General features: G+C 45.1%; 1 protein-coding gene across 6 annotated transcripts in view; it reads left to right on the forward strand.

The window, feature by feature from the left end:
- Positions 1-389: 389 nt before the first annotated feature.
- The window catches only part of SPATA20 (spermatogenesis associated 20), a 50,346-nt gene continuing 26,231 nt past the window's right edge, over positions 390-24,504 (forward strand). Inside the window, exons 1-10 of one of the 6 annotated variants that reach the window (XM_077327950.1) lie at positions 390-636; positions 7,276-7,413; positions 9,809-9,873; positions 11,273-11,427; positions 11,527-11,631; positions 15,476-15,677; positions 15,767-15,897; positions 17,434-17,538; positions 21,273-21,347; positions 23,949-24,161. In XM_077327950.1, coding sequence (XP_077184065.1) covers positions 545-636; positions 7,276-7,413; positions 9,809-9,873; positions 11,273-11,427; positions 11,527-11,631; positions 15,476-15,677; positions 15,767-15,897; positions 17,434-17,538; positions 21,273-21,347; positions 23,949-24,161 — 1,281 coding nt within the window. In that variant the 5' untranslated portion in view covers positions 390-544. Of the gene's footprint in view, positions 637-675; positions 914-973; positions 1,088-5,293; positions 5,455-7,275; positions 7,414-9,808; positions 9,874-11,272; positions 11,428-11,526; positions 11,671-15,475; positions 15,678-15,766; positions 15,898-17,433; positions 17,539-21,272; positions 21,348-23,948; positions 24,162-24,504 lie in introns of those variants that run through there. The other 5 variants (XM_077327948.1, XM_077327953.1, XM_077327949.1 and 2 more) reach the window with 5 other exon arrangements.

Below are 24,504 nucleotides of genomic sequence, written 5' to 3' on the forward strand. Positions count from 1 at the left end.
CCGCCCCCTTCTATGGGCTAGTGATCCCTGGCCCCAAGGAAGTACATTTGGCCAGTCTACTGGTCTCAGTCGCAACTCCCCATCAGAGATGCCCAGAGAACATCCGGAGTGTGCTGGAATTAATCAATTTACCAGACGGGTGCCACCTGTAGCTTAAACGTTTTAATATTCTATATGGGAAACTTATTTTACTGAGAACAATTAAAATGTCATGAAATACTTTCTTGTATTTACTACGCTCCGCAGACATAACACGGGCGTGCGAGCTCTGCAGCGCTGCACGAAAAGCGGGCTCGCCTCTAAGGCCGATTCCCTGGGGCGCCTTCCCAGGCGTGCCCCTCCTCCCCTTCGAACCGCTTCCTCCCTACGCCTTCGAATCGGAGTCACACCCCTTGACGGCTGAACCGCAGCCCAGCGGAGTCCCTCCCCGCCCCTGCCCCGGGAGAGAACGAGGCTCTTCCTCCTCAGTCTCCCAAAGTCGCCGGGCCGGGGGTGGGGGGTGGGGGCTTAGCTCCGCCCTGTGCCGCTGGCGGCATTGCGGGCGATGATCTCCGCCGCGGCCCTGCTGCTGTGCCGCTCTAACCGCCGCCCGCTGCTGCCCCGGCTCGGGCCGAAGCGACTGTCCTGGGCTTGCAGGTACCGCGTCGCCCTCCCTCCTGCCCGTCGGCCCGCGGGGCTCCCGGATGGGTCACGTGCCGCTGTTTACATGCAGATAAACAGCCCAGCGAGGAAGCGAGGACGGGCGGCCGCCCCTACGTGAGCGAACCCCGCCGGGTTTGCTTCGGTGCCAGACTCCGAATTCCATCTGGTCTTGAATTTCGCCTTCCTAGTGGAAACCGAGCGGGTTGCCCTTTTCTGATCCGTCCTCTGTACGGGCGACTGTGGCCCGCCTCCCCTTGCACTGAGCTCTCTGGTGGGCCATAATGTCGGTCAAAACTTAAAAGAAAATCACCCTTTTGCATTTTTCCTGTTAGCTTCGCTACTGATTTCCTCCCAGGCTCGCGATTTGTTGTGCTGGAATGCAGGCGCCTTCAGAACTGGAGAAATCGTCTGTTGTTCCGCCGCTGTTGCTGATGACTTTTCATGGGTATTATTATCAGAACAGCATTTGGTTGGCATTCTCCCCTCCCCCCCCCGCCGTTTCTCCTAGAGTTTTGTTGCTTAAGGTTCCTGTGATCTCAGGACTTATACTAGACTGCAAAGCATCATCTAGTGCAGGATTGTGTTCTAGGCCCGCCCCCTTTTATTCTGATGGATTTACACCACAGTAAGTATGGACTGCTTTAGTGGTCCTCAGTGGGTGCTGTATCCATGTCCATATTTTGTGTCGTCTTTTATGCCTTCTGTGCCAAATTCTGAGGAATGTCTGCAGAAGTGTGCATGCACGTGAAAGCTCATGCCTGGAATAAAGCTTTCCTGGTCTTAAAGGTGCCTTTGGGTTCAAAGTTTGTTGTCTTGCTTCAGACCAACATGGCTAACCGCTTGAATCTATCTGCAGTACAAAGTTATTTTGCTTTGGAGAATTGAAACCAAAACATCTGTGTCAGCAATTTCTCAAACCTGGTAAAAACCAAAACATCTGTGTCAGCAATTTCTCAAACCTGGACCGCTTATCGCCCTATGCCCCCCGCAGAGCTTTACGTTCTGCGGGAGAAAATCTGTTGGTCGTTCCCGGCCCTAGGGAAGCATGCCTGGCCTCGACCAGGGCCAGGACCTTTTCGGTCCTGGCCCCCGTCTGGTGGAATGAGCTCCCGGGAGAGCTGCGGGCCCTGCGGGACCTTCCATCGTTCCGCAGGGCTTGCAAGACGGAGCTCTTCTGCCAGGTTTACAGTTGAGACCAGGCTTAACATCTATGTCCCCCCGGACCTGAGGATTGGGATTAAAGAGACGGGTACCATCAGTATCCCCTCTCCACCCGCTAGTGGGGGAATGGGTAGTCGATTAGCCGCTCTTGCCAGGCAGCTTTAATTGTAGATGTGTCAATGGGATTTTAATGTATTTTATGGGGTTTTATACTGTTGTAACCCGCCACGAGCTGCAAGGGAGTGGCGGGTAATAAATCCAATAATAATAATAATAATAATAATAATAATAATAATAATAATAATAATAATAAAAACAATGCTGACCTAGTATTGGTGGGAAAAGCTTAGCATGAGGCCTTCCCTCTGCCTAAGGAGACTTCCTCCAAATTAAATGGCTCTTCCTCCAACATAAGAGCCACTTGAAGGAAGACTTCTTAAGGTAGAGGATGTTGCCCATAATCCCTTACACTTTTGCACACACAGCAGCAACAGAAGGAACACGGAAAATGATTGAATTGTGGATGGAGCCCTGGGCTCAAATCCCCACCCAGACACAATGCTTGCTAGGTGACCTCGGGTAAGTCACTCTTTCTCAGCATAATCTACATTGTATGGTTATATGCCAATGAAATCAGATACCACAAAAATTGGAGGCCTTCTCTAGAGAAAGGGAATATGGGGGCATCATTATTGTTCTAGGAGATTTCCCATTCAAATCACAATATATTGAGATTTAAAAAAAAACCCTGTCTCCCAAAAAGTTGTGATGGATGACAAATGTTTAATTTATTTGTTTCATTTAATTTAATTAATTTATTTATATATCACACTCCCCAAAGGCTCAGGGCAGTTCACATAAAACAGAACAGAAACAATACAGATAACTTAGATTAACAATAATGAACGAACTGAAACAACAAACAACATGGGGCAGTAGAAGAATGTGGGAAACATTAAATTAATTCATACTGGATTTGGTGGAACTATGGTGGGTGCCATAGGAGGGGGTTCAAGAGGGCCGTTGGGAAGTGGTGGTTCAGATCGATCTCAACCAAATGCCTGGTGAAAGAGCTCCCCTTTGCAGGCCCAGTGGAACTGTTCAAGTTCAGTCAGGGCCCTGATCATATCTGGGAACTTGTTCTGCCAGGATGGAGAAAGGTCTGGCCCTGGTTGAGGCCAAGCAAGCCTCCCTGGGGCCAAGGATCACCAGTAAGTTTGAAGTGCTAGAGGGTAAGGCTCTTTGTGGATTGTAAGCAGAGAGGCAATCCCTCAGGCATACTGGGCCCAGACTGTGTATGGCCTTGAAGGTGATAACCAGAACCTTAGGTCTGATCCAGAATTCAACTGGAAGCCAGAGCAGCTGCTGAAGGATGTGCTGAATGTGGAACCTCTGAGGTGTTGCTGTGAGGACCCTTGCGGCTGTGTTCTGGACTAGTTGTTTCAGGATCAAAGTCAAGGGCAGGCCTGTGTAGAGCGAGTAGCAGAAGTCCAGCCTAGAGGTGACTGTCGCGTGGATCACTGTGGCTAGGTGTTCCGAAGCCAGGTAGTTTGGCTTGGCAAAGGTGGTAGAATGCCAGCTGTGCTACCATCATGACCTGAGCCTTCATTGAGAGGGGAGTATCAAGAATCATGCCCAGGTTCCTGGTGGAGTGGCCCACTGGTAGCTGCACTCCAGGATGGGTAAGCGGGCTTCCTCCCTTGGGCCCTTCCTACCCAGCCACAGGACCTCTGTCTTTGAAGGGTTCAGCTTCAGACGACTCTGCTTGAGCCATCTCATCACTGCTTCCAGGCAGCTGGCTAATGTTTTGGGGAGAGTCAGAGTGGCCATCCATCAGGAGGAAGAGCTGGGTGTCATCCGCATATTGGTGGCAACCCAGCCCAAACCTCCGCATCAGTTGAGCAAGAGGGCGCATAAAGATATTGAATAGAATTGGAGAGAGAACTGCCCCTTGAGGGACTCCAGATGCCAGTTGGTGATGGCTCTCTCCTAGTGCTACCCTCTGTCCGCGATCCTGGAGGAATGTGATGCATGTAATAAAATTAACAGTATGCCTCCTTCATATTCTTATCTTAGGGGAGACAGTTGTTGTTTTTTAATGGACATGGCAGGAAGCTACTGACCATTCCTGACTTCTGACCATACATTCAGTTGGAAGCATGCTATAAGTCAAGTGCATAAACCCCAATTTTGCATACAAATACCCACATTTAAAATGTGTGATGTGTAGCAGTCTTAAGATACTGGTTTTGAAATACTGTGTACTGCAACATGCCCAAGGTATGTTAATGCATTCTTGTATTTACCTCATTACATTACTACAGAGGTGTTCAGGAGAAGTTTTCCAAGGCTGTTCTTGGAAAGCAATGTACATGGTTCTTCTTCCATCATTTTATTTATTTATTTTATTTTAATACATGTATCCTGCCCTTTCCTGATGGCCCAGGGAAGTTCACGTCAAGGTTTGCACAAATAATCCTCATGGCAACCATATAATGTAGATTATGCTAAGAAAGAGTGACTTGACCATGATCACCTACCAAGCATTGTGTCAGAGTAGGGATTTGAACCCAGGGCTACATCCATATTCTTCTTTTCATGTTCTTGCTGCTGTGTGTGGAAAAGTGTGTCTAGCAGAAGTGAAGCATTTACATAGTCGTCTCTCCTGCACTTCCCCTCAGAGGTCTTTTGTGCTTTAAAACAGTGGTCCCCAACCCCCGGTCCGGGAACCGGTACCGGTCCATAGATCAGGCCGCGGCTCCTCCTTGTCCTCCTCCCTGGCTGCTGCCTCGGGGGCTGCCCTGCCACTCTGCCACCGGCTCACCTTTGGTGCTCTCCAGTGGCCGCCATGGCTGCGGCTCCCCCTCGGCATGGCACTATGCAGCTGTTGCTGGCAGCACTTCCCAGTGGGCAGCAGGAAGTCAGAGGCGTCAGTGGGAAAGCAAGTGTAGCAGGGGCTCAGGCAGCAGCGGCGACATCCATCGGCAAAAGGCTACCCCCCCTCTCCTGGGCCTCAGTAAAATTGTTAAGCGTTGACCGGTCCCCAGTGATAAAAAAGTTGGGGACCACTGCTTTAAAATATAGTAATTGATATATAGTGATAGGGTTAAGCTATACTGATATGTCATTTACCAAAGCAATAGCGAGGACTGCTGCAAGGGAAGTGGTGCTCTTGTGCACTGAACCTGCAAACATGCACATTTTATCCACACAGCATCCAAGAAGACGCTGATCACAGTCTCTTGGAAAGGTCCTGTCAAACCAGGTGTAGGAAGTGTTGCAGCCAAGTGAGAAGAGGGGCACCACAAGCAGGCAGTGAGGGGACATTGTCATGTAGATACCCTCCCCACTCCAGTTTAGAGACAAAATTAGAGCAAAACATCTTTGTTGCTTCCAGCTCCAGCCTCCCACATCCTAGCCTGACATGCTTACAAGCAGTAGTGCTGACTCAACTGTCCGTTAGAAATGTACATTCTGATTGGCCAGATACAAATCACATTCTGGAATGGGGGTGGAGTTGACACCATTTTGAAAATTCACAGCTCTGACGTAGTTTTGTTGGGTTGACAGGAACCGTACAGGTGCTCTAAAGAGGTGAGAGAGGCCGCTGCCTCAACATTTGAAATAGAAGCAGCATTGCAGAATTACGAGGTATTTTCTGTTTAGCTGTGTTCAGTGATGTTGTGGTCGTTCTGGGATAAGAGGATTACATTAAGGAAAGGTGATGTTCAGATATAGTGGATTTGTCTGTAAAACTGGAAAATCCAGTGAAAGTTATCACCTGTTTCTCTTAGGCATTTTTTGTTGTGACAATCTTAATAAAGTCTTGGGACTTTCTTTTATCTTGAAGGCTGAATGCTGTTTAAAAATGGCTGGACAGAGTGAGGTGATTACAAAGAGCGTGAGGGTCAAATTGTGGGAACAGATCTACATCATTTGTAATTTTTTTTGGCGGTAACAACAGGAAAATGTACGTTACTGGAAGGATTGGGACTTTTAGTAAAGGAAGAATTAGGTGGTTTGGAGGATTTGTGGATGGCGGTATAAATTAAGAAATATGTCAGTGGGAGGCGGGTTGTAGTTTAGTTAGATGCTGCATCATAGAAGATTACAAAATTCTTAGTCCCTTAAATAAATGACTTATAATAAACAGGGTAAAATAATGGACTGGAATAATAGAACAACAGTATGGATTGCCAGAGCCGTCCAGACATAAAGCCTTTCTTAAAAGGAAGGCCTTAACCAGCCTTTGAAGCAGAGGGTGGAAGGGAGCCAGGTGTGCCTCTCCTGGGCAAGGTATGCCAAAGAGCAGTTGCCACACCTGAAGAGGCCTTCTGGCTTGTTGCTACTCTTTGCTACCAGGTGGTCTGTCTCTCTATTGCACCTATGGGCAGAGTTAAAATAGGTTTATTTTTATTCTGGCTCAAAAGGGAAACACAGAAGCTATACAAGTTATGTCCATGTGGGAACGACATCATCTGGATGCTCCCAAATAGTATTGGGGTTTCCTGCTGCCTATGCAAAGAAAAAGCTTCCTGTGGAAGCAGCTATAAATATTCAGTAGCAAAAATTATCTGAGTTTTGTACTCTGTGAATCTTAAGAACATGTGGCCAGGACAGCCAGTGAGGTAGTGTGGTTAGATAAAATGCTAACACTGGACTTCATAGATCTAGGTTTTAAATTTTTGCTCAGCAATTGGATCTCTCAGAGCACATCTTCTAGTATTTAATTTGGAACAAAATTTGAATCCCATGGCACCTTTAAGGCCAACAAAGTTATATTCAAGATATAGTTGTGAATTTCCTGCATTGTGCAGGGGGTCCGACCAGCTGACCCTGGAGGTCCCTTCCATGATTCAATAAGCACCCAACTAAGGGGCAGTCTGCATTGGGCAGCTGATTGCTTGGGTTGGGAGAGCCACTCTTCTCGCAACTGGGACTTTGGTGAAATGACAATGCGATTCATTTCAATTGGCCAGCCAAGTGAGTGCCACCCAAAGGAAGCCTTTGTGTCTGAAACCAGCAGGAGTCATTGGTTTTCTATAGATCTACCCTCCCATGGCTAACCCAGGACTGCAATTTAACTGCTCTCTATGACTGTTTATGCACTGGAGGTTTCATGCCAGGATGCAGGCTGGAGTTTTAGTTATGGCAGGTTGTCCCATCTCTTCATGCACCCACATGAGGGAGCATTTGGCCTGGTGCATCTCATCCACCCCCTATTTGTACTCCCCATGCATGTGAGCTGGGGCAGTGAAGTTCCCAGTGCATAAATGGTCTATTGCAGATGTCTTTCTTTCATGAAACAAGCCAGTAGCATTTCCTGATAATACAGACTGAACCTGTCCAGATGCTGATCTCACCAGGAGGTGTGTAGCTCTCAGCAGAGGCCTGGCATGGGAATTAATCTGGCTCCTAGGGTTTTGGAGATTAGCCAGACTAAAAGCCCTCCATCTGTGTTTCTTGTCGCAGAACTGTATTTTCAAGAAGAGCCTTGGCCATGGCCACAGGAGGGAAAGGCAGCCATTCTGGCACCTCTCAGTACACTAACCGTCTGATTCATGAGAAGTCTCCTTACCTCCTTCAACATGCCCATAATCCCGTGGACTGGTAAGAGCAGTTTTCCTTCAGAAGTCACAGGAGTAGGAGAGACAAATGATTTTAGTGGAAAATAGCTTTGGAATATTGTAGACATTCTTTTTAGGGGACACTCATTTCTTTTACTATTGTCCAGAGTCTCCTGTTTCTTGTTCTCTTCAGTGCCTCCACTCCCTCTTCCAAACTGCCTCCTATATCTGCAACTCCTTCCCAGAATACCTGTGTTTCAAACAAAATGAACACTTCTCTTTCTAATCCCTCTCCAAAACCCAACTTTCCTATGAAGCCTCTTCCTTCCTCTTTTTCATCCCCAGCTGAAAATAAAGCCTAAGAATGTCTAACAACATATGCATCATTCTTGCAAATCTTCCCTCTACCTTTCTTTTCATCCTTCTTCTCTGCCATTTGTATGTGCCTTTATTGTAACTCCTTGAAGCAGGGACCATTTAAAAGCGAAGGCAACTTTATATATTAAAGCATGTATAGCCCTACTTTTCTCCCGCATCTGAGAAGTGGTTTACACAGTGAATGCAAAAATTATTCTCAAACAAAAAGACAAAAAACATATTCCGAAATTCTGTACAATGATGGCTTTATTTAAAGGGGAAATTCATGAGGCAAATGTTGGCTTTATGGTACTGGTACTTTTCTGTCCATTTTAATGGGTTTTTTTAGCTGGACATTTTGTAACCCGCCACGAGAGGGTAATAAATTTAACAACAACAACAACAATATAATAAAAATACCTTGCAGCATTTACTTAGTCACATCTCTCACCCCTGGTCATAAGCTGAGGACAGAAGTTTATTGTAAAACTAAAGAACATCATTGGGGCTGTTATCAATTTCTATGATTTTACTTAAAAGCTTGACTCTCTCATTTTGACCATCTAAACAAAATGCCTATATTTTTGCAACCCATCACTGCAATTCAGTGCTATAGAATGAATTGCCATGCTTCTTATTACTGTTCAAACCAGAGGGAGAAAGAATTCAAATTTCTGCTGGACTGTAGGGATTCACACCATATGTGTTCCCCCATCTAATTTAATTATGTATATAATCACGCACCAGCAGTGCTGCAGTGATTAGAGCATTAGACTAGGATGTGGGAGACGCAGGTTCAAATCCTCACTATGGAAGTTGAGCTGTACAATAAAATAATGTAAAACTTGTTAATTATTTAATATAGTGCACAATTAAAAATAGAATAAAAACTTCATTAAAACGATACAGAACTAACAGCACATAAGACCAAACGTGTTTCGACCCTACTGGGTCTTCCTCAGTGGTCAGAACTGTGGTCAGAACAGAAAAATATCTATATTAAACTCTTTAAAGTCTAGCGGAGTGGTTGAATGGGATCTGTAAATTATGGCTCCAACCAATATATGTAAATTTTATCCTTTTTGGAGACCACCTCCTATGATATGTGCCTAGGCTCACCACTCTTTGCTATTATATAATTCTGTGCTAAGCGTGTATCTCATGTGCGTCAGAAATAAAGCTTTCCCATTCAACCACTCAGCTAGACTTTATAAAGAGTTTAATATAGATATTCTTTATATAGAGTGTATTATCACAGTTCTGACCACTGAGGAAGACCCAGTAGGGTCGAAACGCGTTTGGTCTTATGTGCTGTTAGTTCTGTATAGTTTTTATTCTGTTTTTAATTGTACACTATAATAAATAATTCACAAGTTTTACATTATTTTATTGTACAGCTCAACAACCTGAGTTTCTACCTGTTAAGGTTGGGTTGTGTTCCTGTTTTGGTTTTGCATCAAATCCTCACTATACCATGGAAGCTTGCTGGGTAACCTTGGGCCAGTTATGCATTCTCAGTTTAACCTACCTCACAGGGCCGACATGAGGACAAAATGGAGGAGGAAGAGGGAATGTTGTAAGCCATTTTGCATTACCACTCTGGAGACAATCAAGATATAAATATCTAAGTAAATAATAAATAATAAATTCATTCATTCATGGCCTGTTCTTAGTGACTAAGAATAAACCAGATGCTCAGGCTGGTGGATCAGTCAGATGAGACATTTCAGAACAGCTCCTGATTCTTGTTAAGTGTCCTTTAGCGCCTTCAGGCAGCTCATTCATGGCAACGCTCTTATGGCTGTGAGCCCTGAGCAGTATATGGAGGCTGAAGCTATGTTGATGATGCCTGTCAGTTGTGTGCCTTACTGCCTGCTCCAAAGCTGGGCACAGACTATTGTGGCTCTGCCTGCGTATCTTTTATAGATGTTGTACTACTTGACAGTGTCTCAGTTGTAATCATGATCAATTAGAAGTGTCAGTGATTGGAGAAATGTGTCTGTTTAAACTCTGCTCTCTGGTTTAGGCATATTTAGTTGATGAATCTCACTATCTTGTCTCCCTCCTTCCCCCCATCTCAGGTATCCATGGGGTCAGGAGGCATTTGACAAGGCAAAGAGGGAGGATAAGTTGATATTCCTATCAGGTAACAAAGGAATGGCTTTATTTTATGTGACTTTTATGTACATGTTTATGGCTGCATATATAAGATTTCAAAACCATGCCACACAAGCTATCCTGCTGATTTGGTTTATGGTTGCTTAAATCTTTTGAGAAGATAAATTTATGCTTGGAGACTACAAATGGTTCTAATTAGGTCCTTCTGCAGTGGATTTTTCTTCCCTATTTCCATCTAGCTGTTTTCTGGCAATCCACCCCACTTCCTTTTGGAATGTCCTTGTGTTGTTTTTTTCTGAGTGTACAGTTGGCATCAGCAAAGAATGCTGCGAGGAGTATTTATGAGTAAACAAATGAGGATCACAAGTAGATTAGCTGGTGGAGGAAGATCCAACCTGTCATCAGTAGCAGACCTCTTGTCTGGGAAGAGCTATTAACTTGCTGGTTTCAAGCAAGTAGCAATTCATAGGAAGATAAAGATATTTGTAGAATCCTTGGATACTTTAGAGCAGGGGTAGTCAACCTGTGGTCCTCCAGATGTTCATAGACTACAATTCCCATGAGACCCTGCCAGCAAATACTGGCAGGGGCTCATGGGAGTTGTAGTCCATGGACATCTGGAGGACCACAGGTTGACTACCCCTGCTTTAGAGAACAGTAAGAAATTACCACTAAAAGGTTTCTAGCCTCTATGGCAGTGGTTTTCAACCTTCCTAATGCTGCGACCCTTTAATACACTTCCTCATGTTGTGGTGATCCCCAACCATAAAATTATGCAAGTATTCTTTCACAGAAATTAAATCGAAACTGACCAATGGCATGAAGATCCATTGTTCATGATTGTATATAAATTGTTTTTTTCCCCGGGGTTTCTCAGTTCAGTTCTGCCTCTTGTCCCACCATGCCGATCTTGCTCTTTTTCGCAGTTCCAGACAGATGAATACTCTATCTCAGTCTACCCCACAAGGCTGTTGTGTGGATGAAATGGAAGAGGAGTGATGTCAGCCACTTTGGGGACCCCCTTGGAGAGAAGGGCTGCGACCCCTGTGAAAGGGGTCATTTAAAATAATGCTTTAAACAGTTTTTATAACCTGATCGATATTTTACTGTAGAAACAGTTTATGGTCACATTTCTTCCCTTTCAAAACTATGCTATTACATTTTGATCCCTGAATGGTTCTTAGGAAACCATTCCAATACTTTACTTAGAAGCCTTCTTGTGGTTGGAGCTTCTTTCCTGTTGCATGTTGTTCCTCTTTCATCCAGTTCCCTCCTCATTTGTTCTAAACCCTTTAAATTATATATTTGCAAATGTCAAATGCTATTTTCTCTTCTTCTTCTCAACCAATTGTTTTTATCTCTTAATTCCAGTTCTTCATTGCTTTGTTCATCACTGAAACTTTTTAATTGACAGTTTTTATTTTCAGTTGGTTATTCAACCTGTCATTGGTGCCATGTCATGGAACAAGAATCCTTCCGGAATGTCGAAATTGGTCAGATTCTGAATGAGAACTTTGTGTGCATTAAAGTCGATCGGGAAGAGAGGCCAGATGTGGATAAAGTTTACATGACCTTCGTGCAGGTGGGAGTTGAAACTTGAGACCCTCGCACAACCAGTTGGAAAGCCTCTTTTCAGATGTGGTGGAGAAGAACCTAACACATCCTGTATGATTTTTCTCAGGCAACCAGCAGTGGAGGGGGTTGGCCAATGAGTGTATGGTTGACACCGGATCTCAAACCTCTTGTAGGAGGGACCTACTTTCCTCCTGAGGACGGCATTTACCAGGTTGGCTTTCGGACAGTTTTGCTCCGCATCCTAGAACAGGTACAAAGTTCAGACTTCTGCAATAGGTTGATATTCAAATTTGAATAGTACAGTGGAGACCAAATTTAATAGTTACTGGTGCTAGTTTACTCTTTGAAAGGCTAATGTGAAAAATAAATGTATCATAATTGGTTAGTTTTAGTGGGCAAAGCATTTGGGAGTGATGAGTTTCTCCCAAAATTACTATTGGATGAATGAATCACCACTTTATCTTCTTACTTATTACATCTTGGTATACAGTCCTGAAACTTCCCAAAGTCTGGTGTTTCATTTAATTATATTATATCTTGGGACTGATTTTGATTTTATAGTTGCTGTGTGAAACCTGCTGAAAATGCTTTCATGTGATTGTTGTTGCAGCTGCAGCTATAATACCTGGGAGAAGTTCACTGGCTCTGTGAAACGATGATGTCATTAAATTAATGGTGGTTACTCTTGTAGACCAAATGGAGCTGTTGCCTGGTGTGCCTTACACCAGTAAAAACAACAGGAGGGATTCCACACATGCATAGTGAAACTTTATTACAATAAAGGTGATCCCGGTGAAACAGCCTGGGGATCCACCCAAGTCATCATGGTGTTAGCTTTCATAATCTGTAATAAACCACTTTCAAGCATGTGCTTTGGGTTATATCCCTCTACACGTCAGCTGTAGGTAGGATATATCTGCTAAAACACGCATTGCCATATACCTTGTTAGGTCTGGGCATGAGCCCATCACATTACAACTATAGTAAAAATAATTGGTCACTATGTTAAGAAAACAGAATATAGGTTAAGGCAACCTTTCCCAACCTTTCCCAACCTTTTTACCATTGAGAAACCAAAACAGTTTTCAAGCTTTGAGAAACCCCAGAAGTGAGGTCAGCAGGCCACACCTCTCTACCCCCCCTGGAAGTCACATGTCACCAAAAGTGACATCACCCAGACACTCCCACCAGATGTGACATCATTCTCCATCGTGTCCCCCCGCCCCAATGCCAGAAGCAACCCAGTGACCTCCACTGGGCTGGGAACAGGGCTGGGGTAGGCATCCTCCACACTGCCACCCCCCATCCCCCAACATAGTTAAGTTAAAATGAGAGTACTTACCTCTCTGGACTCCATTGACACCAGCTGCAATGAACCTTGGCCTGCAAGGATTTTTATGACTGGGCCTCTTTCCTTTCCATCCCCTTCAGGCCCATCATTGGCCATTTTTAGGAGGAGGGGTTAACATAATCATATGTAGTCATATCACTCAATAATAATTTAAATATATATATATATATATATATATAATTAGAGCCTCTTGTGGCGCAGAGTGGTAAGGCAGCTGTCTGAAAGCTTTGCCCATGAGGCTGGGAGTTCAATCCCAGCAGCCGGCTCAAGGTTGACTCAGCCTTCCACCCTTCCGAGGTCGGTAAAATGAGTACCCAGCTTGCTGGGGGGTAAACGGTAATGACTGGGGAAGGCACTGGCAAACCACCCGTATTGAGTCTCCCATGAAAACGCTAGAGGGCGTCACCCCAAGGGTCAGACATGACTCAGTGCTTGCACAGGGGATACCTTTACCTTTATATATATAATTAACTCTTCTGGGGTCATCAAGAAACCCCAGGGTTTCACGAACCCTTTGTTGAGATAGCCTGGGTTAAGGATTAATTTGCCCAAATAATGCAAGAAGTTTAGCATTCTGCTAAATGAATAGATAATGCAAAGTCATCCAGCCTATTGCTGCACAATGCCTTATTTACAATTCTCCTCTACCTCTTTATCAACAGTGTTCTGATACAACCTGTCTTACAGTCTATTCAAATTGGGCATTGTTATTTGAGATGGCTACAGTTTTGTCTATGCAGCCTTGAGCATGTCCTGTCTAACACAGTACAATGGTTTCAGTCTTCAGAATTTAGCTTGCTTAAGCTGCATGCAGCCAACTAAAACTAAAAGGGATAAAAAATGGCCCCATTTTGCCCTATCGCTGTGACTATGACAAAGCTTTTTCAAGTACAACAATATAGGCTAGATATCAGGAAAAAGTTTTTCACAGTCAGAGTAGTTCAGCAGTGGAATAGGCTGCCTAAGGAGGTGGTGAGCTCCCCCTCACTGGCAGTCTTCAAGCAAAGGTTGGATACACACTTTTCTTGGATGCTTTAGAATGCTTAGGGCTAATCCTGCGTTGAGCAGGGGGTTGGACTAGATGGCCTGTATGGCCCCTTCCAACTCTATGATTCTATGATTCTATGACACATTTGGGAATGCACTGATGATTGAGAACTGGGCAAAAGCAGAGAGTAGTGGCCCCTGGAAATGCATATTTTAGAAGGTGGGCTCCAAATCAGATACCTTTACACTAAAAAGACTAGCTGGAGCAGCACCTAACAGATTTTTCTTTGCCACCCAGCAAGCCTTTTGATTTTATACATGAGTGCATTCCTCACAATCATTTGACCACTGAGGAAGACCCCTCAGGATCAAAATGCATTTGGTCCATTCTATGTTGGTCTATTTCATGTGCAGTTAGAAATATGATGTTTTTAAATTATGATGATTACGTTTTTAATATGTTGAATTAGTTTTGCATTAATGGCAGGTGGGAGCAAGAATAAAGGCAATTATATCAACATTTGTTGAGGCAAATCAGGATTTGAATGACTTTGTAATCCAAACCTTGGTTTCACAAACTGTTTTTTTTGTATATATATATACGTATGTATGTATGTATGTATGTATGTATGTATGTATGTATGTATGTATGTATGTATGTATGTATGTATGTATGTAACCAGTTTCATCTTAAAAGTACAAGGTTAGTGGTCATAGGATTGTGGATGCCCTGTTTAAATCCTGAACAGCACTTATTTTTATTTTATTTTTTATTTTATATTTATATTTATTGACCGCCACTCCTGGACCCTACTGGCTTGTGGCAGTTTACAATAACATTTAAAACCCACATAAAATGCATAACAATACCATAAAGGCAAAGGGGTGGCAGGTTAAAGTAGATGAGCGATTGGGATGTGAGTATCCTGCATAGTGCAGGGGGTTGGATTAGATGACCCATGAGGTCCCTTCCAACTCTTTTATTCTATGATTACATTCTATGAAAACCATCCAGGTGGCAAAAAACCGGTGGCCGCACCTGCCTCTTCCCCTCCCTCTCGCAGCGAGAAGCTAGCCAGGCCACAAGTGAAGCGGCCGCTTTGCTTGCAGCCTGGCTAGCTTCTTGCTGTGGCGGGGGGGGGGGATGCAGGCACGGCTGCCGGTGGCCCGGTACCATGGCCTTCGCAGCCTGGTAGCGGGCCGCCGACCGGGGTTGACAACCCCCGCTCTAACTCACAAACTGCGGACAGGTTCCGTTGCCATTTCTCCTCACAGTCACACAGAAGTCTCTCTAGCCCTCATGCTGGAAAAAGGCCACTCTTCCACCAACTGCCTTTGTCTGTTTCCACAGGCTTTTCTCCTCAGGAACTTCTTTAGAAATTCTCCACATCTCAGGAGAAAACACGCCTCAGCTCCTTTTCTGGCTGCATCTCCACCTTGAAGCTCACCTTTTTCTTTTCCTTGTCTCGTTGCCAGGCAACCACTCACCCAGCATCTCTGTAGAACGCAACATCCTTTCTGAATTCGTATGTGTGAATGACATCCTGGATGGCAAACTCAATGACCTTTGTGGAATATTCACACATGGTTTGTCTTGATACCTGGGCAGAAAAGGATTACAATTTTTCTGAGCAGAGGGATAGTAGGATGAAGTAGAGGTCATAAGTAATTACTATAAAAGCTATACCTTAAAATTGTTTCTTTCCCATCCCACCAGTGGAAACGGAACAAATCTACCCTTTTGGAAAACAGCCAGAAAATTATGTCTGCACTCTTAGCCAGGACTGATGTGGGTGCGCGAGGTGAGGAAGTGCCCCCGTCCTCACAAGAAGTGATGAATAGATGTTTCCAGCAGCTGCTAGAGTCCTATGATGAAGAATATGGTGGATTCTCAGAGTCTCCCAAATTTCCTACTCCAGGTCAGTTCAAGATCTTCTTTTCCAACAAGAAGGAGAGAGTAGCGTGGCATAAGCAGCTGTTCCAGATTCTTTGCTTTCTTGCATTTCAGTCAACTTGAATTTCCTGTTTTCTTACTGGGCTCTTCATCGGTCAAGCTCTGAAGGGGCACGGGCACTGCAGATGGCACTTCACACGCTCAAGATGATGGCATATGGTGGGATTCATGATCATATTGCCAAGGTAAGGGGGAGGAGAAAATTAACATAGTGGTTCGCAAACTTCACTAAAGGATCCACAAGTATTTCAAGACCTAGTAGCTTTTACTCCACCTCCCATCCATACCAGTTTGAGCTTTCAAATCTACCACTCTGGGGAAGCTCAAGAAATAGATAAAAATAAAGCCAATAAGCATAGCCTCATAGAAAAATAAAAACTGTAGTTGTTTAAAAGAACAGCCAGGGATTATACCTGACGAAAAGACACCCAAGTTGTTTACTGGACCAGATGGTTCAATTCAAGATAATTTCATCTGTCATGTGGGACAGGATGTTCACAGACACCCTTTTCCAAAGGTCTTGAGGCAATCCTGAAAAGGACTTGGTTGCCAGCCCCATGTGCTAAGCCATGTTCATATAGCCTATCTTTGGGCCAGATTCTCCAAAAAGATTGCATTCTGGCTGCTCAATAAAATGGGCAGAGGAGGGGAAGTTTACTAATAATACAGTCTTTAGCAAGAGTTAGAATGTTAAAAGGTTATACCTGTATTTAGGATAGCACCGTTGTTTTGCTTGGGATCTCCCAAAGAGAATGGCAGCAACAAATCATACTGCATATAGTCTCCTCTCCTATCCCTGCAGAAAGCAGTCTGTGGTATGTGGGATCTCCTCCCCAAAGCTGTGCTTCTGTAATTCTATTCCCATTTTTGCTGGTTGGCATTACAGCAGCTCTCTTGTGCAGAAGCATTACACTATTGCAGGTTTCTCATTTGCATCAGTCACTTCACCTTTAGACTTGGCATCTATAGGGTGCTCATGTCCCCTCTAGTGGCTGCTGGTAGCTTCGGAATCACTGTGTTAGGTGGATCTGTCTGCATATTCTGAGGGCCTAACTGCATGTTAGATTTCCCTTCATTCCATACTTCTAGCTTAAAACAATCTTGAGAGGGTATTGTTTGCTGGGGCTGCACATAGGGGTGTTCATTCAGCTAATACGAGCCAACCCCCCCCCCCCAAATACCTTACTGGTATTAATTCAGTTAGTTTTGGCTATTAAAAGTGTCCCAGCCTGAAAAATCCTGAAAATATTTGGGATTTTTCCTCCATTGGAAACAATGAAGGATGGGGGCATTTTCTTCAGTGATCCATAAAATTGAATCCCCTGATCCAGTCTTTTTGAGGTTTGGATGTGTATGAGAGAGAAGAGGGGCACCAGCAGCTAAATTTGGTCCCTCTGCCTCAGAAAACAGCCCCTACCCAGAGCCTTGGATACCCACAGATCAAATCTCTATCTGACATGTGCTTATGTGTCTACATACGAGAAAATAGCACTCCTTAGTGTTGTTTCAAGTAAAAAGGCATGAGAGGGAGGTCTAAACCTCTCACTGAATGCCATACAGAACCTCAGAACACACCTTTCCACGAGATTCAGGAACATCCCTGGAGATAACATAACACGCAGTTAGGCCCTCAGGGTTTTCCTTTTGTAAAAGTTGCAAAGAATGTTCCACCACAGTAGGGAAAAATGATAACACAGCTGTTTCCACTCACTTTCTTGTAGGGATTCCATCGTTATTCCACTGACCAGCGTTGGCATGTCCCTCACTTTGAGAAGATGCTGTACGATCAGGGACAACTGGCAGCAGCCTATGCCAAAGCATTTCAGGTATTCCTTCACAGATGCTCCAGGCTAAGCAGTAAGCAGGGCTTTCTAGAAGAGGGCCAGAAAGAACTGGCAGTGCGTATCTGGCCATCTGTGAACTTTGCACAGCAGGACTTCCCTGCATTCCTCTCCTACTGCAGTTCACTGAGCCTTCCAAAATTTTATTCCTCAGGAATGACAGAGGGAACAAAGGTGACATCTACAGGGGAAGAGAGAGTTAACGGGAACTGACTTGCCCTTCATAACTAGAAATAGAGTTGTCAGAGGAAATGCATGGCTAGATGCATAGTGGTGATTTGGACAGCACCTCATATAATGCACAAAAGCAGATTATTATGCAGACCTACCTACCTTGTGAAGAAAGGAGAAGCTAGGTGCATTTTCTCCACAGTGGAGTTCTATATGGTTCTCTGAAGGGTGACTTGTCTTTGCTGGTTTCTATCACAGTTATGTCAGAAGGAAAGGGAATCCTGCAGTCCTCCGAACAGTATTATGACTCTCCTTTTAAGCTTTTCTGCATTCATGTTGTTTATTCCATGACCCCATTCAGGTTTGTATGGGGGTGATACTGGGAACTTAACCAGTCACCACAACAGCATTTCCAGGCCAGAAGAAGAAAACAAGGCTGACTTATTTGGAAGGTGTATTATGTCTTCCATTACTCGAATCCTGTACTGAGATTCAGTAAGCTACAACTTGAGGCAGACTTCACAGTTGGCAGTCATCTGGGAGAAGTATTTGAGGGCTCTTCAACCTCACTCTTCCCTACTCATCATTACAGGAGTGCCGCGCATGCGTGTTTGCGGCCACGCATGGCGCAAATGTGCATGTGCAGCCCGGTGTGGCCCTGCGGAGGCAGGGAGCCGCGGCCCGGTGCCAGGGCCTTCACGGCCCAGCACCGGGCTGTGGCCCAGTGATTGGGGACCACCGCATTATGGCAAGTTTAAGATGCCACTTTGAGGTGATGATGGATGTTAGGCGAGAAGGCACAAATATATATAGAAATTAAGATTCTTGAACCCAGTTCTCAGATTAATCCAGTGTAAAGGAGAAGAAAAGGAAAAGTTTAGTTTCTTGGCTTCTTGTTCTGTCAGGCTAACTATGACAAGAAACGGCAACAAGATGCATGGGGAGGTGTGTCTTCTTTTGTCTAGAAATTATTCTTGGCAGTAATATGGCACTTTGGGAGTGTAATGAAAGCTTAGAGCACCATGTAGGCTGTCAGTTCGTTCATTGTTGAGTGTGCTGCATTGTTCAGAGAGGAGAGAGAAAGAAGAAATGGTCCAGTGGAGCAAGGAGTATTACTGCAGCATGCTCTGAGGCAGAATGCACTTGCTTGGGACGTCAGCCACAGCTTTTGGTCCCGGGAAATGTTGGACGTGGGCAGCTCGTACCATTTGTCTCCTGTTGTCCCACTCTAGACAGTTTCCCAATTCCATAAGAACATCCAACCGCCTCCCGCTGTTGTTCAGCAAGTGAACACTTGACAAAGGTGGGAAGAATATTATCTGAGGGTAGCCTGATGCAGAATTAAATGATGCCGCTCTGCTTCCTCATCATGTCTGTGGCATATCCAGCTCTTTTTCTTAGACTCTTGGGGGATCCTGGTAAGTGTCTGTTGGGCTTCTCCACCACCATCATCTGCTCTGTCCTCTCTGCTGAGCATTTCATTTCTGAAATTAGCTACTAGAAGATGTTCTTGAAGAAAGCTATTCTAGGTTTCTTTAACAAGAGATTGGACTGATCTTTACTGGGTTTTGGCCACATTAGCTTGGCCATAGGCCTGTAAAAAGTGCTTATAGGAGGAGGCCCGATGCTTGCTGCTGAGCGTCTTAGAAGCATTGGGTTGGCTAGTGTGGGAAGCAGAACACTGCACCCAGTGCTTCTAAATGTAGCATGTGACGTCAGGTTTTCCGTATGATCCCTGACTGGCTAGAGCCATTCTAAGAAGTCCTACACAGGAATAGAAATTATGGCAGAGTAGCAGCACATAGGTAAAAATATATATGGTAGTGTTGAAAAGGTGAATATTATCAATAATTAGAAAATGTTAAGATGATTAAGAGGGATAAAAAGCTTAGTGTAATCTGTCTCCTGTGGGCGGCAGGGAACTGTTTTGTAACTGGCATAGGCTGGTTGATGCTGAAGCTCCAGCAGATGGGGTAGATCCATAGGCATGCAGTCTGCCCATCCCTTTCTTTAAATGATGATTTGGAAAGCCCCTTGGTGCCTTCGTCAAAAGCAGGGGGTAAAAATATTTTGAAGAAAGACTGTGGTATGGATAGAGTCCGGTTAGTAAAAGTGGCATGGACAGCACACTGGCTTCTCAGCAAGAGGTGCTGCTGGCCACAGCAGGAGGCGAGAGCTTTAAAATGTGCAACTATCCTCCTTCAGACTAATTTTAATTGCCCCTTACCTGGCTGTCCAGATGCAGTTCAGCTCTGAGTATTAGATATGGAAGCCAAGAACCCAAGCCGCCTGCTGCCTGTGGCGGCCCCCTCCCTATCATGTGATGATCCCAGTTGTCGCAATTTCATACCCTGCTGTTAGCCCCATGATGGTCACAGCTTGTTATCCTTCTCAGACAGTGTTAAGATAAGTATACATGTCATTTATCCATGCTCTACACTCAGATTTTTTCCTCAGCCAGCAAATTTATGTCCCATGAGAACAAACAGTTGCACATCAGAGAACTCGGGTTAAGTTTGAATGATGTTCCGAGTTGAAGCTCAGATTTTGGTTGCTGGGAAAAATGTTTGGCACATGGTGGGGTGGAGGAGAAGATCAAGGAGGGCAGTTGGGGGCAGAAGCTATATAAGATCAGCAATAGGTGGGGCAGTCAGTACGGAGAAATGGAAAGGCGAGCTGCTTGCAGCAACCTCAGCCATACTCACTTGCTGTTTATTTCTGAATTAGGAAAGAACTTTCCCTGACCATTGCAGAATCAAGATCTGGACTAGAGTACCTTGAGTCCCAATTCTGTAATTTACATTGCCATGGGCTGTAAGGGAGGGCGGTAAAGGTAAAGGTAAAGGTATCCCCTGTGCAAGCACCGAGTCATGTCTGACCCTTGGGGTGACGCCCTCTAGCGTTTTCATGGCAGACTCAATACAGGGTGGTTTGCCAGTGCCTTCCCCAGTCATTACCGTTTACCCCCCAGCAAGCTGGGTACTCATTTTACCGACCTCGGAAGGATGGAAGGCTGAGTCAACCTTGAGCCGGCTGCTGGGATCGAACTCCCAGCCTCATGGGCAGACAGCTCCAGACAGCATATCGCTGCCTTACCACTCTGCGCCACAAGAGGCTCTTAGGGAGGGCGGTACATAAATTAAATAAATAATAAGAATTAGGTTGAGCAGTAGACTGCAGTGGACCAGGCGGTGATCTTACCCAACAATCAACCTATATGCTACACAAAGGTTTTTGAGTGTTCAAGTAGTTTGCTGATATATATATGTTTCTGTTGCTTGTTGTAGTGTGTTATTTGGTGATTATTATTTATTATTATTATTATTATTATTATTATTATTATTATTATTATTATTATTATTATTATATTTATAGCCCCCCACTCCCTTTCTGGAGTAGAAATGATGCTCCCTTAGTTCTCACTGTAGATCGAACAACCTCCCCATACCTTGCATCCCCTTTTAAAATGATGAGCTCCAAATATAGTTCCTTCCTCATATGCAATCTCATTATAAGTGGAATTAAATCTATTTTGTATCTTGAAACAGATTTCTGGTGAAGGATTCTTCGCAGATGTTGCTGCAGACATTCTGCTTTACGTCTCCCGGGATCTGAGTGACAAGGTAAGGCACCCATTGGGGGTTGGCTAGCAGGTGCCAGGTTTGTATTTGAGTCTCCAGCATCCATGGGGAACTGGTACAGCTACAGCTAGTTCAGTCCTGTGTTGTCCCTGAGGGTTCCAGTATTACAGCTGAGAAAGAGTCTCTTTCCAGTTTCAAGCTAACACAGGATGCCCTTTGTAATTGTTACTTGGACTATGGACGCATCTGTAATTTCCCTAAGAAACTCTTTAGTCCCATTAAAATCTTTGCCATTTCCAACATTTTCCGTTATAGTTTTTATCCATTTTTTCAATATTCTTAGGAGCCATGTACCATCTAAAAACATCTTATACCAGCTTTCTCTTAACATCTGACTTCCTGTGAACTTTTTTTTCCATAACTTTTTCCATTGTGACATAGGTATTTGCGCTCTAAAATTTTGTATCCGTATAATCTTGCATTTTTTCACTTCTTCTGTTTCAAATGTATGAAATAACACATATCCATCATAGTAAATGATCTTTTTGCTTAGTAATTGTCCTGCCCTAACAGGGATTCCAGAGGCAGCCATGTTAGCATATTGCAGAGAAAACTCACGTGGTCCTTTAGCATCTGGGCTGTCAAATACATTGTGGCATAAACTTTTCTGATCCAGAGCCAACTTCTATAGGTGTAATAGGGGAACAGTGTGCAACATTTTTGCACCTCTCCAGAACCAGCCTCTCACCATGGCACCATTTCCTCTTGTAAGGCTGGCCATTTTGAAACACTTGAAACATTCACAGGTGTTCCTGATCCCTTAATCTTTCTACTTGTGACCAACCAGGCTGAATACAGTCTGCCAGTTGTAAGTGGCTGTCGTCCACTCTCTACTCCAGCGATTCTCAACCCTCCCACCGCTGCGACCCCCACCATTGCTGCTGAGGCAGGAGTTGCGGCAGGGGGGTTGCAGTGGCAGTGGCAGCAGCAGCAGCAACCCAAAGAGGGTCGTAGGGCTGCGTGTGTGCTTGCGATCATGGAAGGCCGAGGCGGGAGGGGAGGGGTGGTGCCGTTGTGCCAGCCAATGCCCCTCCCCTTTGCTGGCTGCCTCGGCCTTCCATTATTGCCACTGAACGTGCACTTTGGGTTGCCGCCTTTGTCAGCGGTTCTCAACCTCTTCCCCTTTGGGTTGCCACGGCAGCATCCTCAGCAACCCCCCTGAAAGGGTGGATTGACCTCCTTGGGGGTCGGGACCCCCCGGTTGAGAACTGCTGCTCTACTCACTTGAACATCCCTGGTATTGCTGCCTGCCTGAACCTTGGGAAATGGGGCCTATCTGACGGCAATGTTTGGGTCAGTCGCATATTGTGTAGGTCTGTTCTACCACAAAATAACTTTTAAAAGAACTTTAAAATTATTTCAGAAGATTAGTAATTAGGAACTCGTGGGAATTGTAGTCCATGGACATCTGGAGGACCGCAGGTTGAGTACCCCTGTTCTAGAGTTCTTTAGAGATTTTTTCCCGGTGGTCTCAAAAAAGAAAGGAAAAAGATAAAATAAGTGGTAACTAGGAGAGGAATGAGATTGATCCAGGGGAGTCGGGTGACCAAGAATACATGTAATCTGGTTGATTTAATACATTATTTAATGCATTTATCAGTTGCTTTTCAACTAAAACAAAATGTTTAAGCTTAAAAAGAAAGCATAAAATGGCTGTTATCCCATCAGGGAGGCCCTGCTTTCCAGGCTCTTCTGGAAGACAGCAAAACTTGAGGTGAGCGTTGTTTTCTGGGCAGCTGCTTCAGGCAGTGTATTGTGTATGCAGAGGCCTGACTGTGTCTACTGAAGTGGGTTGAATGGTTCTGTCTTGGAGAGGGTTGGGTTAGATGCCTTTTGGCCCCTCCCAATTTCAGGGAAGGGAATTTGGTGAGTGTATCTAGAATACAACCCCTTTCCTGCCTCTGGGGATCCTTCTTCTCTTTTCCTTGGCTTGCTGTATCTTTAGTAGGCAGTAGCAAACCATTTCAATCTTGGCTCAGAAACTGTGAGATCTGGATGAGGCATTTAAAAAAAATTACAGCTGCAGTTCTATAAATCATAAATTTGGCTTGTGAACTACAAGGCCAGCTTCCACATTGTGTGGCTTGGTCATGACCATGTATATCAGTGGTCCCCAACCTTTCTGAGGCTGGGGACCGGCAGGGCATCGGGCCGCGCCCGCGCGGACCGCACCCGCGCATCGGGCTGCATCCGCGGGCCGCGGCCGCGCATCGGGCCGCACCCGCGGGCCGCGCCCGCACGGGCCACGCCCGCCATCGGGGCCGCGCCCGTGGGCCGCACCCGCACGGCTGCGCGGCCCGGCCCTGATTCCCTCTCTCCGCCCTCCCGCAGTAAGAAGCTTCCCGGGCCGCAAGCTTGCGGCCTGGGAAGTTTTTTACTGCGGGGGGGGGGCGGGGAGAGGGAGCCACGGCCCGGCGCCATGGCCTTCGCGGCCCGTCACCGGGCCGCGGCCCGCAGGTTGGGGACCACTGATGTATATGACTTAGAGTTCCTTAGCTGGACTCTTGCTCCTTTGTCAATGTGCCTTCAGCGCTTGGGCTACTTTGTGCAAAGTGCGTGCTAATTCTGTTGATTTGTTTTCAGTCAGGAGGGTTCTACAGTGCGGAAGATGCTGATTCCTACCCCACAGCCCACTCAAAAGAGAAGCAAGAAGGGGCCTTTTGTGTGTGGACAGCTGAGGAAATCCGGAGGCTTCTACCAGATCCTGTTGAAGGAATCCTGGAGACAAAGACAAAAGCAGATGTCTTTATGCATCACTATGGGGTTAAAGAGGATGGCAATGTGAATCCAATGAAGGTGAAATGGGAGGAAAAGGGTAACTGGAATATGGGAATTGTGTCACATGGCTAGTGATGTCACAGGTGCTAACCAATAGGTGTTAATAATAGCCCCACTGCTGAGAAAACAATGTGCCCTTACTGCTACATAATGCATGTTTGTGAGATGCCAATTCCAGACCAATTCCCCTTCCTTCATGGACTAAAACAAAACTATTTTTGTGCATGCAATAGCAGAGGTTTTCAGTGTTAAAATATATTGGTTTTATCCAGTTCCAGTAATTTCCCCCTCTTCAGCTCTCCATCCCATATTCTTCCAGTCTATCAGGTAATCCTGATGTTTTCAGTGACTAATCACAGCA

This window comes from Paroedura picta, chromosome 3, assembly GCF_049243985.1.
Source record: "Paroedura picta isolate Pp20150507F chromosome 3, Ppicta_v3.0, whole genome shotgun sequence".
Lineage (NCBI taxonomy): Eukaryota > Metazoa > Chordata > Lepidosauria > Squamata > Gekkonidae > Paroedura > Paroedura picta.